Source organism: Palaemon carinicauda, chromosome 22, assembly GCF_036898095.1.
Source record: "Palaemon carinicauda isolate YSFRI2023 chromosome 22, ASM3689809v2, whole genome shotgun sequence".
Classification (NCBI taxonomy): domain Eukaryota; kingdom Metazoa; phylum Arthropoda; class Malacostraca; order Decapoda; family Palaemonidae; genus Palaemon; species Palaemon carinicauda.
This window is the reverse complement of record NC_090746.1, coordinates 100,452,736-100,472,643: the sequence shown is the minus strand read 5'-3', so window position 1 is coordinate 100,472,643 and position 19,908 is coordinate 100,452,736. Positions and strand designations below refer to the sequence as shown.

The following is a 19,908-nucleotide window of genomic DNA, read 5'->3' as shown; positions in this document are numbered from 1 at the left end:
AAAATTTGTTGTGGTTTGACTTATTCCACATAGTAAAATATATTTTTCACATTGTACTTCCTGGAAATATTCACAATTGTAAAATGTCATTATATTCAATATTGGCACAATGGTTGAGAGTGGGCAATCCCCAGTGTATGTACAGTATATATGTACATTACATATATGCACACATAAATAGTAATATATACATACATATATATATATATATTTATATATATTTATATATATATGTATATATATATATATACATAAATATATAAATATATATATATATATATATATATATATATATATATATATATATATATATATATATATATATATATATATATATACACTCAGTAGTCCCGCAGATCTGAAGCATCAATAGAAGACATCACTGCAAACAATGGAGAAAAATCTCAATAATCTTCATTGAAAAGATATTGCATACTTTCAAATGTTGCTTTTGTAACATCTCCCATTTTGGCCTTTATTTCTCTTGAAGACGCGAGTCACAAAAGAATTCACTTAAGTTAGCGATCGCATCTGTTCCACTGTGTACACTCCCATTGCAGACATCATTTCCGCAAAGAGAGAGCCTCCTTTTCTCATTAGATTGTCTGGCGAATCAAATTCGACAAGCTGAAAAGGTGAAAAAGGAAGGGAGGAATTAATTGGCGGACCCTCAATAGAAGGGTATTCAGACATGGTGATATACATCATGAAGCAGATTGTCTAAAGCTGATGTAGTGCACAAAATGGCACAAAGAATGTTGGTATGTAAAAAGGCAGCACATTTGCTCTTGGGTATAAATTCAATTTGAGAGAGAGAGAGAGAGAGAGAGAGAGAGAGAGAGAGAGAGAGAGAGAGAGAGAGAGAGAGAGAGAGAGAGACTTACTCTTCCCTCCTGGAGAACCATGATCTTATCATAGGTGGTGATGGTGTTGAGCCTATGGGCTATGGTGATGACGGTGCTGTCAACGAAAGCCTTCCGGATGGTGAGCTGGATCATTTGATCTGTTTCCAAGTCGACAGAAGCTGTTGCCTCATCCAGCAATAAGATCTGGGATGTGGAAAAGATGTAATTTTGAACGCTGTAACAGAAGCTTTATATAACAAAGACTAAGAAGTGTTACACAAAGTGACATGTGAGACTTGAGTGCTACACAATTGATGTCAGGGACTCTTAATAATAATAAAGGCATCATATAATCATTACATAAGGACTGTAATGAGAACTTCATGTCTAAATGTTGTAACAATATGAGTTTTGCTTTAACGGGAAATTAAAGCAAATGTTTTCCTACATTTCGGTTCTTTGCCTTTCAGTACAAATTTGATAGACAAGCAGAGAGTATGAAATATATTTACCTTACTCCTGCGGAGAAGAGCCCTAGTGAGGCAAATGAGTTGCCTTTCCCCGACGGAGAAATTTTCTCCTGCCGTTGCTACGGCCGATTGAAGTCCCATCTCCTGCTGCATAACTACCCTCTTTAGGTTTGATTGCTCAAGAGCTTCCCACACAGCTGCGTCACTGTGCTCCTCAAATGGGTCCAAGTTATACCTTTGTCATAAAGAAATTTTGGTATTGAAAAGTCCAGTTATAACCGTCTATTAATATCTTTTCTTTACAGTAGGTTTAGCAGAATTATGTTTCCAGTACTTCTGGGACCTTCACACTTCTTTGTGATTTAGTTGTATGATAAGAAAATACTGTAGTATATCACAACAAAGATTTTAAGTTGACAGTGTCTTTGACCACCTAAATACCCTATACCTGCTTCACAAAGTGCTGGTATAAATTTATTTGAACCATCTTCATTCCTTTATTGAATATCACCTCTTTTATAGAAAAAAAAATAGGATATAGATCTTTTACTGATATGTATCAACAAGATGGATGGTACAACCTAGAAAATCTCAAACAGAAAGTGATGGATGCAAATCTGTCACTGACTACTTATATGAACCTTATCCACTACTTTGTGACTTAAATATCTTGCCTTTTACAGTCAGTAACACTATATCTCAGCCTCCTACTTTACTTTACCTTATCGATCCTTGAAATAGAACAGGATCTTGAGGAATGACAGAGATGGCTGAGCGAAGGGTGTGTAATCCAAGGGTCAACACATCAACGCCGTCTATGATTATACTGCCACTCTCCAACTCCACAAGACGCAGGAGTGTAGAAATCAGTGAGGATTTACCTGAAGAGGGAAATAAAAGATCTGGTCAAGATTTCCATAAATGATTTTGTTAACATCCTACGTTTTTGTGTTTGCTTTCGACATGAAACAATCCATGGAAGTTACATAGCTCTGCTCAAAAAAGTGGCCTATGAACCAATTAAAATGATTTACACTAGAATGATCACCCCTCATCTTGATAAACATGCTAATATCTAAATAGATTTACTCTATAACAAATAACTGGCTATAAGAGATCAGTAGCAAAACATACCAGCTCCAGTACGTCCAACGACGCCAATCTTTTGACCTGGTTCAAAGACGGCTTCGATACTATGAAGAACTAGGGGCAGATCTGGACGGTATCTTAGACATACTTTGTTCAGCTCCACCTTACCAAATTCTGGCCAGTCTCTTGGAGGTTCTTTTCCAAGGTTTTCCCAAGATGCCTCACTTTTCAAGCCCTGTTAAAAAAAGCTACTTATTACTTGGAGTGTTTAGACATTGATTTATTAGGTTTTGTAAGAAGAAACTTCTATCTAACCTTAACTACATACTAAAAGTATTTTGTTTCTAATTCACTAATTTTGCTACCAAGAAGATAACTTTAAGTTAGGCAATGATGATATTTACAGTTATTATTATCAGTGCTAGCTAAGCCATAACTATAGCAGGAAAAGCAGGATGCTATAAGCCCAAGGCTCAAACAAAGGAAAAATAGCCCGGTGAGGAAGGGAAACAAGGAAATAAATAAACGATATGAGAAATAATGAACAAAATAAGATATTTTAAAAACGTTAACAACACCAAAACAGACAATTCATATACAGTAAACACTTTAAGAAGACTTGTGTTAATTGATCAACATAAGAACATTTGCTGCAAGTTCGAACTTTTGAAGTTCTATCTACCACAAATGAAGCTTCATATGTTGACTCCCCAACTACTGCTACCCTTGACCCCCAGGCGTTTTTTTTAAGCACATTTTGCAATATATATTTTTTAAATTGCTCTAACAGCCTTAATTTTCGTCAAAGAGAGGTCAGGTTGGTCTCATTCTTTTGGAAAATGCCTGAAGTTTCTCATAAAGTTATCAAAAATATACCAAAAATGTAAATAGCAGTTTTTTGCAAGTACGTACCAGTACGTCCATGGGGGTAAAGGGATGAGTTTTGTGAAACGTACCAATACGTTCATTGGGGGTAAAAGGGTTAACATGTATTCTTTCTTTTACATAAGAATAAATTCATAAATGCTCTCTAATTCTAGTGTAAATATACTCTTGCACTTACATAGGAATACTCGACTAGACGTTCCACAGCTGTGAAACGTGACTGGAATTCCGACTTCATCTTCATTAGGAATGGGAAGAAATCACACACCTGTTGGATGAAGGAAATGCTAATGACATACATACATACATAAAAAAGGTATATGGAAGAAATCTATTACTTTATCCACAATGGATGGGAATTATCTAATGCCAAGATTATTGTATTCATTTAAATTTTACTTAGGAAGTCAGTTTGTCAAAAATTTTAAAGTTTTAAAGGTCACTAAACTTCTTCAATGGATGGGAATTATCTAATAATGCCAACATTATTGTATTCCTTTTAATTCTACTTAGGAGGTCAGTTTATCAAAAAGTTTTGAAGAATCGTAGGCTACTCATGACTGGTAGAGGCAAGGGACAGTGACATCGCCCTAACAAGTAGGACAATGCCCTAGAGACTGACACACATTAAATTCTACTTAGGAGGGCTTTGTTTTATCAAAAAGTTTAAAGATTTAAAGGTAACTCATGAATGGCAGAGGCAAGGGACAGTGACATTGCCCTTTCAAGCAGAACAATGCCCTAGAGACTGACCATATATACATATGATCAGTGCCCAAGCCTCCTCTCCATCCAAGCTATGACCAGGAAGGGCCAGGCAATGGCTGCTGATGACTCAGCAGGTAGACCAATAGACTATGCTAATCCCTAATCCTTAGCTCACAAGGATGGTGAGGTTGCAACGACCAGAGGAATTAACGAGTTTGAGTGAGACGCAAACCCCAGTCAGGCGATCACCAAGCAAGGACGTTACCAACAGGCCACCAGAATCATTGACATCCCTAAGATATCCAGAGTAATCGTAATTCTGTATAACTAATATTTATTCGAATGTAGTAAATCTTTCTACCACCTAGTATAAGTGAAATTGAACCTCATCTTTTATTGTAAACCCCAATTATTAACTTTATTCGACTTGATTGAAATAGGAGAGGTGCTTGTCATATCTGTCACAATTGCTATTAAAAAAACATATAACACAGTAATTGTTCTGGATAGCCAAGAATATGTAATTGTTAGGTTTTTGGTATTCTATTAAGGTATATATTCCCACATTTTTCTAAGCATCTTCTTATATGAACTTTATTCTTTGACCGCTTTGATTACTTCCTTTCTTTCACATATTCCCTTCACCTAACAATTTCCATGATATTTCAAACATTCTCTTTGGGTTGACATAAGATTAATTTTTGACTGGGAAAAATAAAAAAAAAGAATCAATAAAAAAAATTTCTACTTACCTTTAATATTCATAACTCTCACTGGAATTCCATTTCAATGGGGACAGTTTTCTATATCATGTCACAAAAAAAAAAAAAAAAATGTGGAAAAAAAGCGGAAAAAACTCAAAAGTAAAATAAGAGCGAAACATTTTGATAACTTTGAAAAAAGCGGGGCGACAGACGTTGAAAAGGTACAGACGTTGAAAAAGCGGGCCTTCTTCTTCTATTAGCGTACCTTTTCCCCATTCGTATGGGGTAACACGGTTGCCTTCTTTTGAAGGACTTTGCTTTGGCTGCCCTGCCTGACATCGCTAGACCTCGATAGCGTATGTTTGTGTTGTACAAGCCACCATCGCCATTCCTCCCAGCAGCGAGGAGTCATGGCGCCGTTAGGTCGACAGTTCGAGACGTGTGAGGTGTCTGGTATGTTTCTAGAAGGCGTTGAAATGGCTGTGTTTGTGTGTATTAAGCGGGACTGTGGTCACATTAGGTTGACATAAGATCAATTTATGACATTGAAATACCAAAATTAAGATAATTACCGCACTCATAGTGGAGAGAGCGAGTCCAGCTGCCGCAGTGCTGACCAGGCCCTTGGTGTAAACACTCATGGCTGTGACGCAAGCGTTGATGAAGAATGACAGCATGTCTGTTCTGAACACGTACCATCGACTTGACAATCGGAAGATGAGTTGAGCCACTGTGTGGCTGTCTAGATATTGATACATTCTGAGGAATAAGAAGATTAAGTTGATTGGACATGAAAATAGTAGAGAAGAGTATATTATTATTATTATTATTATTATTATTATTATTACTAGATAAGTTACAACCCTGGCTGGAAAAGCAGGATGCTATAAGCCCAAGGGCTACAACAAGGAAAAATAGCCCAGTGAAGAAAGGAAATGAATATTATTATTATTATTATATAAGCTACAACCCTAGTCAGAAAAGCAGGATGCTATAAGCCCAAGGGCTCTAACAGGGAAAAATAGCCCAGTGAGCAAAGGAAATAAGGAAATGAATAAACTGTACGAAAATTAATAAACAATTAAAATAAAATATTTTAAAAACAGTAACAACATTAAAACAGATCTTTCATAATAAACTATAAAAAGACACTTATGTCAGCTTGTTCAACATAGAAACATTTGCTGCAAGTTTGAACTTATGAAGTTCTACCGACTCAACTAGCCGATTAGGAAGATCATTCCACAACTTGGTCACAGCTGGAATAGAAATTCTAAAATACTGTGTAGTATTGAACCTCATGGTTGAGAAGGCCTATTTGAATTAACTGCACACCTAGTATTCCGAACAGGGTTAATAATAAATTCAATATTCTCTGTAAAAGAAGGCATTATGTAAACATTCTCTTGATTATACTTGTTTGAATCAATGATTGAAAAAATAAATATAACACAAAAAACTAGAGGGGAGCACTCAGTAGAGCGTAGACCTCCACCACGGAAGCTTATTTCTTGACCTTTTGCTTGACCTTGACCTTTGACCTTAACATATATCAATTGGCATGGATTTTCATACACTCAAATATCAACCAAGTTTGAAGCATCTGTGACAACGATGTCCAAACTTATGGCTAATTACGTGAATTGGACATTTTGCTTGACCGTGACCTTGACCTTCCAAAAATTTAATACTTTCCAGCTTTTTACATATGTTAATCCCTGCAAGTTTCATTACTCTACAGTTAAAATTGAGATCAGGAAGATGTTCACAGGAAGATATTATTATTACTAGCCAAGCTACAACCCTAGTTGGAAAAGCAAGATGCTATAAACCCAAGGGCTCCAACAGGGAAAAATAGCCCAGTGAGGAGAGGAAATAAGGAAATAAATAAATGATGAGAACAAATTTACAATAAATCATTCTAAAAACAATAACAACGTCATAACAGATATGTCAAATATAAACTATAAAAAGATTTACCTGCCAGTAAATAGCTCTTGTTGGTCAAAAGTCCTGATGACTGAAAGACCAGCTAAGGAAGACCCTATGTGTTGGATGACAGGAGACTTTCTCATGTTGTCTATTCTCTTCAGTTCTCGCACTCCAGCATTCAAGAAGATGTCGATGATGATGAAGAGAACTAATTGAGAGAGAAGGACAAATATAGAATTTTATAGGGATTTCCTAAAAGACATCAACCATTACAAGTATAAAATTCTATCCATTAAATCTAAACATTAAGCTGCTACTTAAAGTACTGTAAAGTAGGTTTTCAATTAAATGTATATATTAACTTAAAATACCATAATTTTTAAAGCATAGATTTATATTGTAGGAAATCACATATTACTGACTGAAAAGAAATTTTAAATGAGAAAAAAAAGTTGAAGTTAGGTGGATCTACTAAATAACGTTTCATTTTGGAAGTATGAAATTATCTCCATCAAATCTAAATAATGGGATATTACATTTATTACAGTAAGCTAATAAAGGTTTGAAAAATGTATAATAATGAGTACTTCAAAACAAAAATATATTATTTCTAAATCATCTTTCATTTTGGAAGTGTGAAATTATCTCTATCAAATCTAGATAATAGGATATTACATGCAGTAAGCTAATGGTGGTTTGAAACATGTTTAATAATGAGTACTTCAAATTAAGCATAGATTATTATTATTATTATAATTGTTATTATTATTATTATTATTATTATTATTATTATTATTACTAGCTAAGCTACAACCCTGGATTGAAAAGCTGAATGCTATGAGCCCAAGGGCTCCAACAGGGAAACTTGCCTAGTGAGGAAAGGAAATAAGGAAACAAATAAACTACAAGAGAAGTAATGAACAATTAAAATGAAATATCTTGAGAACAGTAAAAATATTGAAAATAATTTTCATATACAAACTATAAATAGAAACAGGTGCCTAGTTAATTCATTTAAGAATATAACAAAATACATGAAGAAAATAAGATAAATATGCTTTTCTACAGCTGATCATCCTAATCAGGTAGTTGAATCGGTTGAACTTCAAAAATTCAAACTTCCAGCAAATGTTTTTATGTTGAACAGGATGACATAAGTTTTATTTTTATAGATTTTATATGAAAGATCAATTTTGATTTTGTTACTGTTTTTACACTATTTTATTTTAATTTTTCATTATTTCTCATATCGTTAATTTATTTCATTATTTCCTTTCCTCACTGGGCCAATTTTCCCTGTTGGACCCTTTGGCCTTATAGCATCCTGCTTTTCCAACTAGGGTTGTAGCTTAGCTAATAATAACAATAATAATAATAATAATAATAATAATAATAATAATAATAATAAGACTATATTAAAATACATGAATGGTGGATTGAACGGTAGGAGGAGATGAAGGAGAAGAAGAAGAAGAAAGAGAGAGGGTGAGTGTGAGAGGGAGTGTGCGAGTCAGTAGTCATAATACTACTAAAAGAAGGTTAAAAGGATGCTCATGAGTGGCATTAGAGAGAGAGAGAGAGAGAGAGAGAGAGAGAGAGAGAGAGAGAGAGAGAGAGAGAGAGAGAGAGAGAGAGAGAGAGAGTAGTCATAGCAGGGAAAGGGAGAGAGAGAGAGAGGGAGTAGTCATTCAGGGGAAAGAGAAAGAAAGAGAGAAAGAGAGAGAAAGAGAGAAAAAAAGGAAAGAAAAAAGAATAGTAATAGTATTATTTCCTCCTTATGTAAGTATAAAGACAGAACGATTACCAAAATAAAAAAATGTACAAAGATCTTACCTGCCACGAATGCAAGGGGAATAGTAAACCAAGCGTAGATCGTACAGACGAGGATTGCCTGGCCCAAGATGGATAACACTCCTTGCATCACGAACTCGAGGAAGAATGGAATTCGGATGTCAACTGGAAAAGCATAAGCGTAAACTCAGTACAAGAAAGTATACAGTAAGTCAATAACTTATTTAAAGGTTTAAAGGCCGCTCATGAATGGCAGAGGTAAGGGACAGTGACATTGCCCTAGCAAGTAGGACAATGTCCTACACTGTTAAAAATTTGCTTTGAAAAGGATAAAAATCCTGGAATAAATGTTGCCAGGCATTTACCGCTTTAAAAATGGATATATTGACGTAAAGGAGTGATATTACAATCACCATCCCGTAAAAGATGAAGTATGGTGAAATTACGGTCGCATGTATTTTACTGAAATACGGCTAAGAACAGTAGATTTTTACGGAGAATTTCCGGTTTTTTAACAGTGTGGAGACTAACCATAATATACATATGATCAGCACCCAAGCCCTCTCTCCAACCAAGTTAGGATCAGGGAGGGCCAGGCAATGGCTGATGATGACTCAGCAGGTAGACCTATGGACTCCCTCAAACCCCCCCTCCTTACCTCAAAAGGATGGTGAGGTCACAGCGATAAAAGGAACTAATGAGTTTGAGCGGGACTCGAACCCCAAATCTGGCGACCACCAGTCAGGGACGTTACCACATAGGCTACCACAACATTTTATATACAAATTAGGCTTTAGACATAAATTAGGCTTTAGACACAAATGAGGCTTTAGACACAAATGGGGCTTTGGGCACAAATTAGGCTTTAGACACAAATGAGGTTTTAGACACAAATTAGGCTTTGGACAAAAAGAGACTTTAGGCACAAATTAGGCTTTAGACGCAAATTAAGCTTTAGACACAAATTAGGCTTTAGACACAAATTAGGCTTTACGAACACAGCAAAGGTTAAATGATAACTTAGGTATAGCTCTAAAAATAAATTAGGCTTTAGACACAAATAAGACTTTGGGCACAAATTAGGCTTTAGGAACAAATTAGGCTTTAGACACAAATGAGACTTAAGGCACAAATTAGGCTTTAGACATAAATGAAGCTTTAGACACAAATGAGACTTTAGACACAAACTAGGCTTTAGACACAAATGAGGCTTTAGACACAAATTAGCCTTTACGAACACTGCAAAGGTTAAATGTTTTTTAGTTTTTTTTTTTCCTATATTTCATAGTGACTCCTGCAAAACAATAGGATTGACTTACGCTCATCAAGATCCCTAGAAAACCTGTTCAGGATCCTTCCAGATGGAGTCACGTCGAAGAATGTCAGTGGAGATCTAAGGATACTCTTGAACATTGCGTTGTGCAGGTTCGTTGCTCCTTTCAAGACACTGAAACATTTGCAGAGGGATGTCACATAAAAGGGCTCTGATACATTCAAATTTATACATTCTATGATGTAGCTTCAACGAAATTGCTGTATATTCTTTGCTATGATTGTGTCTTTCATTGACTTTTTAAAAATTTTACTAGTTATAAACTGTGCTATAAGGCTCTACCAACTTGAAATTTATTTACAAAATGCAAAGTACAAAATTATGAGAACATTTAGTAACTACCTTTTGTCTTTCTTTACCTTTTAAAACTTTTACTAATTATAAACTGTGCTTAAAGCTCTACAAACTTAAAATTTATTTAGAAAATGAAAAGTACAAAATTATGAGAACATTTAGGACCCACTTTTTGTCTTTCTTTACCTTATAAAACTTTTACCAGTTACTAACTGTGCTATAAGGCTCTACCAACTTAAAATTTATTTACAAAATGAAAAGTACAAAATTATGAGAACATTTAGGAACTACTTTTTGTCTTTCATTACCTTATAAAACTTTACCAGTTACCAACTGTGCTATAAGGCTCAACCAGCTTATAATCTATTCAGAAAATGCAAAGTACAAAATTATGAGAACATTTAGGAACTACTTTTTGTCTTTCATTACCTTATAAAACTTTACCAGTTACCAACTGTGCTATAAGGCTCAACCAACTTATAATCTATTCAGAAAATACAAAGTACAAAATTATGAGAACATTTAGGAACTACTTTTTGTATTTCATTACCGTATAAAACCTTTACTAGTTACCAACTGTGCTATAAGGCTCAACCAACTTAAAATCTATTAGTAAATGAAAAGTAAAAAATTATGAGAATATTTAGGAAATACTTTTTGTCTTTCTTTACCTTATAAAACTTTTACCAGTTACCAACTGTGCTATAAGGCTCTACCAACTTAAAATTTATTTAGAAAATGCTAAGTACAGAATTATAAGAACATTTAGTAACTAATTTTTGTCTTTCTTTACCTTAAAAAACTTTTACCAGTTACTAACTGTGCTTTAAGGCTCCCCCAACTTAAAATTCATTTACAAAATGAAAAGTAAAATTTCATGAGAACTTTTTGGGACTACTTTTTGTCTTTCATTGCCTTTTAAAACTTTTACTAGTTACCAACTGTGCTATAAGACTCCGCCAACTCAAAATTTATTTAAAAAATGAAAAGGACAAATTTATGAGAACTTTTTGGGACTACTTTTTGTGTACATCATAAATATAAATCAATATTGAATATATATTAACAATTTTATCTATAATTAAGATTCTCAAGGAGGAATGTATGCTAATACTACATATCAACCAGGTAAGATGTGTGACAGAACAGTGCTCTTGCGTGGAAAGTTATTTATTATCTCTGGCAGAACTGTAGAAAAATATAAAAATATAGAAACCACTGGTGCTAAAGTTCAAGACCTAATTTAAAAAGTATTAAAGGTTAACAATGTTGGATAAAGTTGCCATGAAAAATACGGAGATAATGAACAGGAGATACCCCATCTGTAGAAGAATATAAAAACTTAGAAACCACTGGTGCTAAAGTTCAAGACCTAATTTAAAAAGTATTAAAGGTTAACAATGTTGGATAAAATTGCCATGAAAAAATACGGAGATAATGAACAGGAGATACCCCAACTGTAGAAAAATATAAAAATATAGAAACCACTGGTGCTAAAGTTCAAGACCTAATTTAAAAAGTATTAAAGGTTAACAATGTTGGATAAATTTGCCATGAAAAATACGGAGATAATGAACAGGGGATACCCCAACTGTAGAAGAATATAAAAACTTAGAAACCACAGGTGCTAAAGTTCAAGACCTAATTTAAAAAGTATTAAAGGTTAACAATGTTGGATAAATTTGCCATGAAAAAATACGGAGATAATGAACAGGGGATACCCCAACTGTAGAAGAATATAAAAACTTAGAAACCACAGGTGCTAAAGTTCAAGACCTAATTTAAAAAGTATTAAAGGTTAACAATGTTGGATAAAATTGCCATGAAAAAATACGGAGATAATGAACAGGAGATACCCCATCTGTAGAAGAATATAAAAACTTAGAAACCACTGGTGCTAAAGTTCAAGACCTAATTTAAAAAGTATTAAAGGTTAACAATGTTGGATAAATTTGCCATGAAAAAATACGGAGATAATGAACAGGAGATACCCCATCTGTAGAAGAATATAAAAACTTAGAAACCACTGGTGCTAAAGTTCAAGACCTAATTTAAAAAGTATTAAAGGTTAACAATGTTGGATAAAATTGCCATGAAAAAATACGGAGATAATGAACAGGAGATACCCCATCTGTAGAAGAATATAAAAACTTAGAAACCACAGGTGCTAAAGTTCAAGACCTAATTTAAAAAGTATTAAAGGTTAACAATGTTGGATAAATTTGCCATGAAAAAATACGGAGATAATGAACAGGGGATACCCCAACTGTAGAAGAATATAAAAACTTAGAAACCACTGGTGCTAAAGTTCAAGACCTAATTTAAAAAGTATTAAAGGTTAACAATATTGGATAAAATTGCCATGAAAAAATACGGAGATAATGAACAGGGGATACCCCAACTGTAGAAGAATATAAAAACTTAGAAACCACTGGTGCTAAAGTTCAAGACTTAATTTAAAAAGTATTAAAGGTTAACAATGTTGGATAAATTTGCCATGAAAAAATACGGAGATAATGAACAGGGGATACCCCAACTGTAGAAGAATATAAAAACTTAGAAACCACAGGTGCTAAAGTTCAAGACCTAATTTAAAAAGTATTAAAGGTTAACAATGTTGGATAAAATTGCCATGAAAAAATACGGAGATAATGAACAGGAGATACCCCATCTGTAGAAGAATATAAAAACTTAGAAACCACTGGTGCTAAAGTTCAAGACCTAATTTAAAAAGTATTAAAGGTTAACAATGTTGGATAAAATTGCCATGAAAAAATACGGAGATAATGAACAGGGGATACCCCAACTGTAGAAGAATATAAAAACTTAGAAACCACTGGTGCTAAAGTTCAAGACCTAATTTAAAAAGTATTAAAGGTTAACAATGTTGGATAAATTTGCCATGAAAAATACGGAGATAATGAACAGGGGATACCCCAACTGTAGAAGAATATAAAAACTTAGAAACCACTGGTGCTAAAGTTCAAGACCTAATTTAAAAAGTATTAAAGGTTAACAATGTTGGATAAATTTGCCATGAAAAAATACGGAGATAATGAACAGGGGATACCCCAACTGTAGAAGAATATAAAAACTTAGAAACCACAGGTGCTAAAGTTCAAGACCTAATTTAAAAAGTATTAAAGGTTAACAATGTTGGATAAATTTGCCATGAAAAAATACGGAGATAATGAACAGGAGATACCCCAACTGTATAAAAATATAAAAATATAGAAACCACTGGTGCTAAAGTTCAAGACCTAATTTAAAAAGTATTAAAGGTTAACAATGTTGGATAAAATTGCCATGAAAAAATACGGAGATAATGAACAGGAGATACCCCAACTGTATAAAAATATAAAAATATAGAAACCACTGGTGCTAAAGTTCAAGACCTAATTTAAAAAGTATTAAAGGTTAACAATGTTGGATAAAATTGCCATGAAAAAATACGGAGATAATGAACAGGAGATACCCCAACTGTATAAAAATATAAAAATATAGAAACCACAGGTGCTAAAGTTCAAGACCTAATTTAAAAAGTATTAAAGGTTAACAATGTTGGATAAATTTGCCATGAAAAAATACGGAGATAATGAACAGGGGATACCCCAACCGTAGAAAAATATAAAAATATAGAAACCACTGGTGCTAAAGTTCAAGACCTAATTTAAAAAGTATTAAAGGTTAACAATGTTGGATAAATTTGCCATGAAAAATACGGAGATAATGAACAGGAGATACCCCAACTGTAGAAAAATATAAAAACTTAGAAACCACAGGTGCTAAAGTTCAAGACCTAATTTAAAAAGTATTAAAGGTTAACAATGTTGGATAAAATTGCCATGAAAAAATAGGAGATAATGAACAGGGGATACCCCATCTGTAGAAGAATATAAAAACTTAGAAACCACTGGTGCTAAAGTTCAAGACCTAATTTAAAAAGTATTAAAGGTTAACAATGTTGGATAAAATTGCCATGAAAAAATACGGAGATAATGAACAGGGGATACCCCAACTGTAGAAGAATATAAAAACTTAGAAACCACAGGTGCTAAAGTTCAAGACCTAATTTAAAAAGTATTAAAGGTTAACAATGTTGGATAAAATTGCCATGAAAAAATACGGAGATAATGAACAGGGGATACCCCAACTGTAGAAGAATATAAAAACTTAGAAACCACAGGTGCTAAAGTTCAAGACCTAATTTAAAAAGTATTAAAGGTTAACAATGTTGGATAAATTTGCCATGAAAAATACGGAGATAATGAACAGGAGATACCCCAACTGTAGAAAAATATAAAAATATAGAAACCACTGGTGCTAAAGTTCAAGACCTAATTTAAAAAGTATTAAAGGTTAACAATGTTGGATAAATTTGCCATGAAAAATACGGAGATAATGAACAGGAGATACCCCAACTGTAGAAAAATATAAAAACTTAGAAACCACTGGTGCTAAAGTTCAAGACCTAATTTAAAAAGTATTAAAGGTTAACAATGTTGGATAAATTTGCCATGAAAAATACGGAGATAATGAACAGGAGATACCCCAACTGTAGAAAAATATAAAAATATAGAAACCACTGGTGCTAAAGTTCAAGACCTAATTTAAAAAGTATTAAAGGTTAACAATGTTGGATAAAATTGCCATGAAAAAATACGGAGATAATGAACAGGGGATACCCCAACTGTAGAAGAATATAAAAACTTAGAAACCACTGGTGCTAAAGTTCAAGACCTAATTTAAAAAGTATTAAAGGTTAACAATGTTGGATAAATTTGCCATGAAAAATACGGAGATAATGAACAGGAGATACCCCAACTGTAGAAAAATATAAAAATATAGAAACCACTGGTGCTAAAGTTCAAGACCTAATTTAAAAAGTATTAAAGGTTAACAATGTTGGATAAATTTGCCATGAAAAATACGGAGATAATGAACAGGAGATACCCCAACTGTAGAAAAATATAAAAATATAGAAACCACTGGTGCTAAAGTTCAAGACCTAATTTAAAAAGTATTAAAGGTTAACAATGTTGGATAAATTTGCCATGAAAAATACGGAGATAATGAACAGGAGATACCCCAACTGTAGAAAAATATAAAAATATAGAAACCACTGGTGCTAAAGTTCAAGACCTAATTTAAAAAGTATTAAAGGTTAACAATGTTGGATAAATTTGCCATGAAAAATACGGAGATAATGAACAGGAGATACCCCAACTGTAGAAAAATATAAAAATATAGAAACCACTGGTGCTAAAGTTCAAGACCTAATTTAAAAAGTATTAAAGGTTAACAATGTTGGATAAAATTGCCATGAAAAAATACGGAGATAATGAACAGGGGATACCCCAACTGTAGAAGAATATAAAAACTTAGAAACCACAGGTGCTAAAGTTCAAGACCTAATTTAAAAAGTATTAAAGGTTAACAATGTTGGATAAATTTGCCATGAAAAATACGGAGATAATGAACAGGGGATACCCCAACTGTAGAAGAATACAAAAATACAGAAACCACTGGTGCTAAAGTTCAAAACCTAATTTAAAAAGTATTAAAGGTTAACAATGTTGGATAAATTTGCCATGAAAAATACGGAGATAATGAACAGGGGATACCCCAACTGTAGAAGAATATAAAAACTTAGAAACCACAGGTGCTAAAGTTCAAGACCTAATTTAAAAAGTATTAAAGGTTAACAATGTTGGATAAATTTGCCATGAAAAAATACGGAGATAATGAACAGGGGATACCCCAACTGTAGAAGAATATAAAAACTTAGAAACCACAGGTGCTAAAGTTCAAGACCTAATTTAAAAAGTATTAAAGGTTAACAATGTTGGATAAATTTGCCATGAAAAATACGGAGATAATGAACAGGGGATACCCCAACTGTAGAAGAATACAAAAATACAGAAACCACTGGTGCTAAAGTTCAAAACCTAATTTAGAAAGTATTAAAGGTTAACAATGTTGGATAAATTTGCCATGAAAAATACGGAGATAATGAACAGGGGATACCCCAACTGTAGAAGAATACAAAAATACAGAAACCACTGGTGCTAAAGTTCAAAACCTAATTTGGAGAAAGTATTAAAGGTTAACAATGTTGGATAAAGTTGCCATGAAAAATACAGAGATAATGAACCGGGGATATAAAAATATAGAAACCACTGGTGCTAAAGTTCAAGACCTACTGAACATTTTTAATCTTTGATTGATCCAGTTATCTCAGCAATTCAAGACGAGTTTCTGTATTTTATAAAATGAAATTAGAGATACCACTGTTGTAAACATACAGATGGTCATTCTTAATCTTTTATTATTGCAATTACCTTAGCAATTTAAAACGTATTTCTGTATTTCATACAATGAAATGCAATATTACAATGTTCTGAACATATAGAGGGTCATTTTTAATCTTCTATTGTTGCAATTATCTCTGCAATTTAAGACGAGTTTCTGTATTCTATACAATTAAATAAGATATTACACTGTTCTGAACATATAGAGGGTCATTTTCAATCATCTATTGCAATTATGTCAGCAATTTAAGACACGGTTTTGTATATTAAACAATGAAATAGGAGATTAAACTGTTCTGAACATATAGAGGGTCATTTTTAATCTGTGAATCAAAAATCGACCCATAAAGGATCATGGATAAAAGTAATGCGCCTAGTAAGACTATAATCGCAAAATCCAGATCAATACGTATGTCTAGACAAGACGTCTGCATTGCGGAAAGTAAAGCTGAGATTCTGAAGTCTTGTCGATCCAATCTATTTTTCGCCTCTCTCTTTAATTGACAAAACAATTTGCGTCAGAGAGAGGGAGAGAGAGAGAGAGAGAGAGAGAGAGAGAGAGAGAGAGATACAAAGATTTTGGATGTCTCAAAGACTTTTTAATCCATCCGCGAAGATTCCATTTACTCTTTCGTAGAGCGATTTGGTTTAATTTAAGTATTTAGAGTTCTGGTGATCTTGTCTAACTTATTCCTGAATGAGAGAGAGAGAGCATTTATTTTGATAAATTTTGATTTGAAATCAATATTTGTTTTCTATTTTGCGTTTTAGACCAAGATTTTTCTTTCCTTGATGGAGATAATTATTACAATCAGTGAATCTCTCTCTCTCTCTCTCTCTCTCTCTCCCTCTCTCCTTTTCTAGATGGCAACATTCATTTAAAGGTTTAAACGCCGTTCATGAATGGCAGAGGCAAGGAGCAGTGACATTGCCCTATCAAGCAGGACAATGCCCTAGAGACTGACCGTATATACAATACGATCAGCGCCTAAACCCACTCTCCATTCAAGCTAGGACCCAAGGAGGGCCAGGCAATGGCTGCTAATGACTCAGCAGATAGACCTATAGGCTCTCCCCCAAAGCCCCATTCTTAGCTCACAATGATGGTGACGCTGCAGCGATCAAAGAAATTAACGAGTTTGAGAGGGACTCGAACCCCAGGGACGTTACCACATCAGTCACCACAACCGCAACCGGTGTATGTCTGTCTGTCTGTTGAAAATAATTGAAAATGACTTCCCTTTAGGTTCAATGACACTGAATGATGTACTTCGTCAGTCTTTCTACCTTAACACAGGTGTGGCAAGCAAACGATTTACATATACACCTTTCGAGAGTGATTAGTTCTTATTGAGTGCATATTTTGAGTGCATGTTCTACGAGTGCGTGCTTTTTGAGTGCATATTTGAGTGCCTTTTCCTAATGCGTTTTATTTTAGTGCAAGTTTTTGTAGTGTATGTTTTCCGAGTACTTATTATCTGAGTGTATTACCTGAAGGTAATTCCGATGCCCTTGGCGATGCCGACGACGACGAGGGCGACGAAGGAGGCGGCGTAGACGGTCTGGTACATCCAGAGCAATGGATTGTTGATGACGCTTCCCTTGACCTCTTCCTCGGACAAGGTCAGGTTGTATTCGGTCACGTTGAAGAGTCGCTCTTCTCTCAGCCCGTCGCCCTAAGGAAAGGACAGGAGAGGAACACAACTGTACTTTCATTTACTTTGTATGTATGTATGTATGTATGTATGTATGTATAAGAGTTGGAAGACCCAGACCTACATGGCTGAAGACTATGAAGCGTGAAGTAGGAGATGACGAATGAAGTATTGATTTAAAAGCTCAAGATAGAGATGCTTGGCGAAATCTAACTGAGGCCCTTTGCGTCAATAAGCGTAGGAGATGATGATGATGATTATGATAATAATGATGATGGTGAGGATTATATATATATGTATATATATATATATATATAAATATATATACATATATATACATATATATATATATGTATACATACATACATACATACATACATACATATGTAAATGTACACACAATTTTCATAAACCACTTACTAATCTAAACAAAATTGCACACAACGCGTGACAGTGCAGTCCTATCCCTAGAAAAAGTAAACATATACACAACTCTACACATCATATAAAAACATGACAATAAACAAACTAATTGTATATCTCTGTTTATTGCTTACCTTGAAAATTTTAACTAAAGCCTCAGATACGAAAAAAAAAAACTTCATATACAAACAATGGCATCATTCATGGCAAATGTCTTACCTCGTCCAGCCAAATCTGCAGCCAGATCATGTTTTGCAATCTCAGCAGAACGAAGACGATGACAGCTGCAAATAGTGAGATGGCCAAGCACCATCCACCACACACCTGTTGGAAGTCAAAGGTTGTGTAATCATTCTACCTGAGACAAAGGTCATGTTCAAAGGCTTTAAAGTCCGCTGCACACCTGTGGAACTTAAAGGTTGTATAAAGTCCGCTCATAAATGGCAGAGGCAAGGGACTGTGGCAATGCTCTAGCTAGCAAGACAATGCCCTAGAGACTAACAATATATAATTCTGTTTTCGTTGTTTATTCTCTCTCTCTCTCTCTCTCTCTCTCTCTCTCTCTCTCTCTCTCTCTCTCTCTCTCTCTCTCTCTCTCTCTCTCTCATTGTCATTTCGACATTCTTTGTATTATCAAGTAAAAAAAAATCTCCCATTCTCTCTTAGTGCCACAATGGCAAATGACTCGGGCTATTCTTAGTTGTCCTTTTATTCTCTCTCTCTCTCTCTCTCTCTCTCTCTCTCTCTCTCTCTCTCTCTCTCTCTCTCTCTCTCTCTCTCTCTCTCCTTTCGCTAATTTTGCATGTGTCACTCTTATTTCATGGACCAACTGACTCTATTCTATCCCATTAAAGAACCGATCTACACAAAGTCACGTGACCTGAGCACCGCCACCCAAGGAGGCTGACCTCTCCCCCCCTCCCCCTGCCTTACCCTGACGAAGGTCTTGTAGACGAGGGCGCTGACCCCTCCGCTCTCTTTGGTCTCCTCAGTGGTCAGTTTCCCGTCCAGACCGAGTCCTTCCTCCTCAGAGGACTCTCTCTGTCCTGGAAAGAACAATTCCAGGAAGAACTGCGATTATTCCAGACAGTTCCAGGCAGATGTATATAAGCAACGCTGTTGGTCACTCACACAAAAATTATTTGAAGATTTATTTAGGAGTTTATTTAGTAAATCAAAGAATCTAATTTGAAATTATATTCAGGTATAGGAAATTATATTGCATCTGGTGATCTCTAAATTACTTTGAATAGCTCTACTCTAATTGCTCTGATGCTTTAATAATTACAATAATATTGTGATGAATCTAATTCGTTTTTAATAAATGAATATATTTACAATTATGGTTGAACTGAATGGTTCAAGTATACTGTACGTAGTAGTTCTGAGGGGGTTTAACTATGTCGCAATAACGATGGCACACCTTACTAACATTTCAACCTTCTTGGAATACGAAAATAACAGATTC

General features: G+C 34.4%; 1 protein-coding gene across 2 annotated transcripts in view; it reads right to left on the bottom strand.

Moving 5' to 3' along the window:
• Window positions 1-337: 337 nt before the first annotated feature.
• LOC137616649 (ATP-binding cassette sub-family C member 5-like) overlaps window positions 338-19,908 on the bottom strand; it is a 110,249-nt gene continuing 90,678 nt past the window's right edge. For both annotated transcript variants that reach the window (XM_068346570.1, XM_068346569.1), the window contains exons 16-28: window positions 19,374-19,486; window positions 18,660-18,764; window positions 17,854-18,038; window positions 9,744-9,871; window positions 8,467-8,589; window positions 6,682-6,841; window positions 5,274-5,460; window positions 3,468-3,557; window positions 2,450-2,639; window positions 2,037-2,196; window positions 1,358-1,550; window positions 885-1,049; window positions 338-627 (exon numbers count right to left, since the gene is read on the bottom strand). In XM_068346570.1, coding sequence (XP_068202671.1) covers window positions 514-627; window positions 885-1,049; window positions 1,358-1,550; window positions 2,037-2,196; window positions 2,450-2,639; window positions 3,468-3,557; window positions 5,274-5,460; window positions 6,682-6,841; window positions 8,467-8,589; window positions 9,744-9,871; window positions 17,854-18,038; window positions 18,660-18,764; window positions 19,374-19,486 — 1,913 coding nt within the window. In that variant the 3' untranslated portion in view covers window positions 338-513. The remainder of the gene's footprint in view (window positions 628-884; window positions 1,050-1,357; window positions 1,551-2,036; window positions 2,197-2,449; window positions 2,640-3,467; window positions 3,558-5,273; window positions 5,461-6,681; window positions 6,842-8,466; window positions 8,590-9,743; window positions 9,872-17,853; window positions 18,039-18,659; window positions 18,765-19,373; window positions 19,487-19,908) is intronic.